General features: G+C 33.5%; 1 protein-coding gene, 1 long non-coding RNA gene and 1 other non-coding gene across 3 annotated transcripts; all 3 read right to left on the bottom strand.

Moving 5' to 3' along the window:
- Nucleotides 1–2,078: 2,078 nt before the first annotated feature.
- Nucleotides 2,079–2,151, bottom strand: TRNAK-CUU (transfer RNA lysine (anticodon CUU)). The gene has a single exon. It is a non-coding gene; the product is annotated as a tRNA-Lys (tRNA).
- A 524-nt stretch (nt 2,152–2,675) lies between these two features.
- LOC102577777 (actin-like) lies at nt 2,676–6,328 on the bottom strand. The gene is given in 7 exon segments (NM_001288158.1): nt 2,676–2,868; nt 2,996–3,609; nt 3,811–4,102; nt 4,105–4,108; nt 4,110–4,204; nt 4,325–4,397; nt 6,230–6,328. Coding segments are annotated over 6 exon segments (1,131 nt in total). The 5' UTR covers nt 4,385–4,397; nt 6,230–6,328; the 3' UTR covers nt 2,676–2,802.
- Nucleotides 6,329–7,379: 1,051 nt separating this feature from the next.
- Nucleotides 7,380–7,726, bottom strand: LOC107058631 (uncharacterized). The gene is made up of 2 exons (XR_001472177.1): nt 7,657–7,726; nt 7,380–7,546 (listed from the first exon to the last, which is right to left on the bottom strand). It is a non-coding gene; the product is annotated as an uncharacterized lncRNA (long non-coding RNA).

Below are 7,726 nucleotides of genomic sequence, written 5' to 3' on the forward strand. Positions count from 1 at the left end.
AAATACAAAAAATTCCACTGATTCTTGAAGTGAATCTATCGTAAAAATATTATAAATCATGATAATTGACAACATAAAATATTTCAAAAATATTGTATGTGGGTAGTCTTATTATGCCTTAAATAGCGTCAAAGAGAGTACAAGTTTGTGATAAAAAAACTTATTCCTTTATCCACGCAAACAATCGCTTCAAAAACTCGGTTATTAGCCCCAAAACATACCATTTATATTATTGGGCCCGTACTATGCACGGACTACGTTATCTAGTGTATATATATATATATGGTATTGGTAATTTGGTATTATTACAAATATTACTTTCTTTTATTTAATAATAAAAAAGGCATACAACTTTGATATCATCAACTTATAATTTGAAAAGACATTATTCATAAAGGTGTTTTTTTTTAATTTAGCCTAAGTTAGTATTTATGTGGTTCAACTTTGAGTGTGTAGAATATATATTTAAATTTGTATAAATTGAATAAGTAAATACATATGTGCTACGTGATGATTCGCCTCTTACATTGGATCTTACGTGTATTGTCTCACAGAGGACGTTTTATTTAATTTTATACAAAATTATGTGTTTACTTGTATACGTCTAAAGTTGACGGATATAGTTATAAGCTGAAACTAAATATCATGTCATTTGCAAATCATGTTGGATTAATATGATTAGATACTAATTTCATTTCACCTCTCTTGTTATATTATTTACAAATCATGTTGAATTAATATGATCTGATACTACTTTTATTTCATCTATCTTGTTCAGGGGCGTATCTAGAGGGGTGCCGTGGGTTCACGCGAACCCATGCTCCCCTCTCTAGATCATATATAGTAGTGTTTATATTTTTTTATAAAAATATTTAAATATAGATGTGTGAACCCACGTTCAAAGTATCATATAATAATACGATGATGATTGAGTGCACCCCTCTAAGTAAGGATAGAAATTTAAATCTTATATCTATCTTGTCTTTTACTAACACCTCTCTAAGTGGTTATTGGTTACACTTTTGGCGTTTTAACTAATTTATTCTGTCTGTTTTTTTCCTTTTAATCTTTCAAAATTTTCAAGTGTGTTACATTGAAAATCCTAAAATAATTAGCACTGTAAAATTTTATATAATTAAATCAAATGTGTATATTAAAATTTAAACTAGTAGCATTATATGTTTGACTATAATTTTAAAATTAATGGTTCATATTAAAAACCTAAAAGTCAAACCGATCAAATTTTATATTTAAGATACATTTTTTTTGTAAATTGTGCACCCATCTTGAGGAAATCCTGAATACGCCTCTGATCTTGTTATATTATTTGCAAATTATATAGTATCGATATGAGTCTATAAGATTTTTATCCTATCTATCTTGTTCTAGTATTCACAAATTATGTTAGATTTGTATGAATATTCACCATCTTCATTCTTCATTTTACCTATTCATTCAATTATTCTCAAGTCATGCAGAAGTGAAATTGTATCGTACTATTTTTATTTTATCTATTTTGTTCCCGATATTCAAAATCATGTCAAGTTTGTATACCTTTATACTATCTTTATTTTGCATATGTTTGTTTAATTATTCAATTTAATTTTTAACAACTTATGATTTGTGCCACAGTTGACATTTTTGCAGGCAGGCGGCAGCTAAGCATGAAACATTACGAATCACATTGTTTATTCCTTTATGGCATTAATTAATTATTGTTGCTTCTGACCATTGGAGAGAATCTAACATTATATCGACCATTGTCAATATACAGACATTTCTTATGTACCAATAATTGAGATGTATAATTTTGTAGTCCTTATTATTTTTACTTTTATATTTCTATATAAGTTGGATTTTCATTTTTATATGCAAAAGTTCTTTGTAAAACACATTAATTATTCTTTTCAATTATAAATGGTCAAAGAGATTGATTTTTTCCAACTATACATACGCTTAAAATTCAGGCAAAAATAATAACCCACGACCACATTAGGATGTAAAATTCCGTAATTTGGAAAAGAGTAGGTATAAGATGTAATTAGCTGTTAACATTATGAGATTTTCATAAAAATAAACGCCCACCGTGGGGCTCGAACCCACGACCACAAGGTTAAGAGCCTTGCGCTCTACCAACTGAGCTAGACGGGCTTTTGTTTTTTATGCTCAGATAATCATTATTAATTTATTAGAGCTAAGAAAGAATTTGGATACAATACTCGCTTTCCCTTTTGTTGCTGGAATGACTTCATATAAATTATAATACAAAAGTTGGAATGCTTTCCTTTTATTTAAGTTGTAGGATCTTCGGCCAAGCTACTTTGATTCAACAAGGTTTAAATAATTGCTATGATTAATCATGGTACCCATCACAATTAACATGCCTTAATCACTAATCAACCATAAATAAGATTCTTGCCTAAGTTAAAGCATTTTCAGTAGTAAATACAAGTGTCTACACAGAACAAACTAAACTTACCATAGTGAAATGATTTAATGATGTGAAAAAATACATAAATTTACCGTGAGGCGAATATGTTTTTATACCAATCTTCAGTTACCTCAAATGGGGTTGGGAGGGGGCACAGAAAAAGGAAGAATAACGGAAGAGTAGAAAAAGTCAATAGAAATAAAAGAATTAACATAACCCAACAATCAACTCTGCCCTCTCAATATCTTCAATCCAGCATGAGAACAAAAATACAGAAAATAAAGCTAGAATATAACACTGCAATTGCATTTCTGATCCAGTAGGAAATAAGAAGTATTTTCCTTTCACCAACATTGTCAATCTTGGAAAAATTAGAAGCACTTCCTGTGGACAATAGAAGGACCAGATTCGTCATACTCTGCCTTCGCAATCCACATCTACAGAAAATAAGAGAAGCAGAAAACACCGTCAGTAACTGTCAAGCTTCGAAGTACGATAGACACCGAAAAAAAGCAAACTTATAATTATTAGGAGGGAGGGGGAAGGGGAAGGGGCGACGCAGACCTGCTGGAAGGTGCTGAGGGAAGCCAAGATAGAGCCTCCAATCCAGACACTGTATTTCCTCTCTGGTGGAGCGACCACCTTAATCTTCATGCTGCTAGGAGCCAATGCAGTAATTTCTTTGCTCATTCTATCAGCAATACCAGGGAACATGGTAGTACCACCACTGAGCACAATGTTTCCATAAAGATCTTTTCTAATATCCACATCACATTTCATGATAGAGTTGTATGTAGTCTCGTGGATTCCTGCAGCTTCCATTCCAATCATTGAAGGTTGGAAAAGGACCTCAGGACACCGGAAACGCTCAGCACCAATGGTGATCACCTGCCCATCTGGGAGCTCATAGCTCTTCTCAACAGAAGAGCTGGTCTTTGAAGTCTCAAGTTCCTGTTCATAGTCAAGAGATATGTAAGCGAGCTTTTCTTTCACGTCCCTGACAATTTCTCGCTCAGCTGAGGTGGTGAACGAGTAACCACGCTCGGTGAGGATCTTCATCAAACTATCAGTGAGGTCACGACCTGCCAAGTCAAGACGGAGAATGGCATGTGGAAGGGCATACCCTTCATAAATTGGGACAGTGTGGCTGACACCATCACCAGAGTCCAACACAATACCTGCGGAGAAGAAAAAGAATTAGAAGTAATAACTCAATTGATAACAACCATGTCAAAATTAGAAGGTTACAACTTATAAGTAATCATATCCACAAAGCATCATATAAGTGCAAGATTTTTACATGGTAGAAGCATCAAGAAACTTGAGAGATGTCAGTAATATAAAATAATTATGCTAATAAAGAATGAAAATTTTCTTACCGGTGGTACGACCACTGGCATACAGTGAGAGTACAGCCTGAATAGCAACATACATAGCTGGGGTATTGAAAGTCTCAAACATAATCTGGGTCATCTTTTCACGATTAGCCTTGGGGTTAAGAGGGGCTTCAGTTAGGAGGACAGGATGCTCCTCAGGGGCAACACGAAGCTCATTGTAGAAAGTATGATGCCATATCTTCTCCATATCATCCCAATTGCTGACAATTCCGTGCTCAATTGGGTATTTAAGAGTTAAAATACCTCTCTTCGATTGAGCTTCATCTCCCACATAGGCGTCTTTTTGACCCATACCCACCATCACACCAGTATGGCGGGGACGGCCAACAATACTAGGAAATACAGCTCGTGGAGCATCATCTCCAGCAAACCCAGCCTAGATAATAAACCAATATAAGAATCTCTTAATTTTGTAAACAGAATGGGCAACAAGGTAATAAGCATCAGTAAAAAATGGCAGGCCAACTCTGCTGTAGTACAAAACACTTGAGCTTACCTTGACCATTCCAGTTCCATTGTCACAGACAAGGGGCTGAATATCCTCTCCGTCTGCCATCTTATGCTATTTCCTGCATTGAAAAACGAAACCTCAGTAAGAAATGTATATGTCCAAAAAATTACCATCTGATACTGATATCTTGATTCCTTATACAAGTTTTCGCTATTTGTAAATAACAAACAAGTTTAAATAAGCTGAACACATAAAGTCCCACATAAAAGAATGCACCTTATGGGAAAGAGATGTTCATATACTATTCCTTCAGTCAAAGGTTACTATTACTTCGAACCTCTATTTTTTCAGTTTTCAGGGAAATATATTCTCTCTTTGCACGGATGACAAAGTAAAGGCTCCGCACATAAATTGAATAATAGTATGTTAACAATTATAGATATTACTTTAGCTAATGATAAATCAGTGCATCAACAAATAAGTAGAAATATGTTTCACAACATCAGAGATTTTGGACATATTAAACCAGCTCACGAGATACACTAACAAAGTTGGTTTTCCATGGATAATGGATAAATGATAAAATCACCACCAGTTTTTGGTGGATTTTACATTTATTAGGTTGAATAGGTACAGGTGTACAGCTTTTTGCAAGCCTTATAACTGCACACAATCCATAATACATAATGCACTTCAAGTTTCATAAAATTTACCCACAAAACTCAATAGCTTCTATTTCACACAAAAAGCAACAATGAGACTCAAATAAACCACATGATTCAGATTCCATATTTCCCCAAATCCAGTGCATTACAATCATTAGAATAATCGGGATAACCACCAAAGGCATCTGCAATGTTCTATTTCCCTAGGATCATCATATCAAATCAAAACAAATATCACTATTAGATTTGCTTCTGCTGTTCTGCCAAGCAATTCCAGAACTCTACGACATTATCAGTTAACACGCAAAGATCCATCACATTAATTCAATAATACATAAACTCTCAAAAAGTACTCAGCAGATCCAACAAAATCCTAATAAAAAAAGGAAGAAAAACCCTGTTTTCATGGATACTTGTAAGTTGTATCTATGCCATATCTGCTAAATCTAGAAATGTGCTAAGCTCATTCAATTTTGATACTATTTTCCATATAATCAATAACTGAACATTCTGATGAACAGATCTACGGATCAAAAACATAATTACTACAAAAATGGATCAATTACACCTCAATATCATATACATAATTATCAAAAAAACGAGAAAAAGCGATTGTGTGATTGAAATTGTAAAATGCAGATGAATAACTTTTTCTCGGAACTAGGAATCTAAGAGAACCGTGTAAAGAGAAAAAAAGGAAAAAAAAAAACAATTATGCATTCATGGATAACAATATCTATGTCATATATGCAAAATCTAGTAAATGTGCTAGCTCATTCAATTTTGATACTATTTTCCATATATCAGCTAACAACCAACACCTGAATATTCCAATTAATGGATCGAAAACATAATAATTACTACAAAAATCGATCAATCAACCTCAATATATATAAAAAAAAAAGAGGAAGAAAAACAATTCAGTTTCCATGGATAACAATATCTATGCCATATCTGCAAAATCCATAAATATGCTAGCTCATTCAATTCTGATACTATTTTCCACAAATCAACTAACAATTAACACCTGAATATTCCGATGAATAGATCTATGGATCGAAATCATAATAATTACTACAAAAATCGATCAATTACACCTCAATATCAAACATAATTATCATAAAAATGCGAGAATAAGCAATTGAAATTGTAGTAAAATACCGATGAACAGATCTACGGATCGAAAACACAATAATTACTACAAAAATCGATCAATTACACCACAATATCAAAAAAATGCGAGAAAAATCGATTGAAATTGTAGTAAAATGCAGATGAATCGTACCTTTTTTCGGAGAGAAAATTGGTAGAGAGATGAGGAGAGAGAGAGAGAGGCACACACAAGCAAACAGTCGAGGAATGCAAAATGTGGAAAAGCTCTCTTTCTTCTTCTTCTTCTCTATTCTAACCTTCTCTAAGAGAAAAATGAGAAAATAGGAAGAGTATATATGGAAGATTTGAGAAGAAATGTGAGCCGTTGGATCTGTGATGAAATGATATGAGTGACAGTCAGCATAACACGTCGTGGGGGGCTATCATTACCTCATTACTCATTAGTGGTTGTCACACACTGGCATCTCCCTATTCTATCGCTTTTTCCTTCATTTAAAAAAAAAATATATTTTGCTAAATATTTACTAAATATTAAATCAAATAATGTAATTTTTACAATCACAAATAAAAGGGAAGAAGTATTGGAGAGAGGTAGAGGTGGATCAAAAAAATATTGGTGGGGGGGATGATTAGATAGTACGTGACATAGTTTTTATTTATGATCAATGATATGATCTTAGAAACGAGGTAGTTGAGTATAAATAGGTGATGAAGGACACATATTATGATAGGTAGTTGAGTGTGTCAGGCTTATGATACTATACTAATAATTGTTGTGTATTACTCTTGTAGTTTTTTTTACTTCAATTATTGTATTACTTTGCAATAGCTGTTGTTCCTTTGTTAAAATTATTCTATCTTGCTATGCTTTCTTCACTTTCAGTTATCTCTTTTTCTGTTTTGCTTTGTTTTTCTTTTCCTCTCTACCTCTCAAAGTACATTAAGGTTTGCATATACTTTACTTTTTTCAGATTTCACTTATGAGATTATACTAGATATATTATTATTAGATTTATTGTTGTATAAATTAAAGGGAAATGCAGTATCATGTATTCAACTATATTTGAGTTGGAGCAGTGTGAGCAAATTCGAGACGATTTGCTAAGACAAAATGTATAAACAGACTAACCCCAAAAAAGAACTCTCACTCGAGAAAGCGGCCCCTTTCTTGCTTGATTCGTTTGTATAGTAAATGAGTCATTTTAACCCTTTACGCAATGATAGAATAGAATGAACGAACCATTTGGCCGGAATTTAACATATAGAAGTCCGTAAGATCACCAGATGGGTGATGGTTCGGGATAGTTGTAAGACATTCGCGGTAACATCAATAGCTTATGAGTAACTTACTTCTTGTTAAAAGTTGCGTACAATTGACCCTTGTAGTCCTACCCTTTTCTGAACCCGCGTATAGCAAAAGCTTAGTGTACCAGTCGCTTTGTCTATGGACAAAACAGAAGGGGTACATGCACAAAGCACAAAGCACAACCTAGTATAAAACATGAAACACTAAATTTGTTTTCTGTGTTGCTACTACCAAAGAAAAAATTGTCAAATACGAAGGAAAGAACAACTAAGAAATGGTGAATCCTAACTCACATGATGTCACCTGCAACATTTATAGCTTCAACTGCTAAAACTGCATCCTGCAAAATGAGGGAGGGGGGGG

Source organism: Solanum tuberosum, unplaced genomic scaffold, assembly GCF_000226075.1.
Source record: "Solanum tuberosum cultivar DM 1-3 516 R44 unplaced genomic scaffold, SolTub_3.0 scf00577, whole genome shotgun sequence".
NCBI lineage: Eukaryota > Viridiplantae > Streptophyta > Magnoliopsida > Solanales > Solanaceae > Solanum > Solanum tuberosum.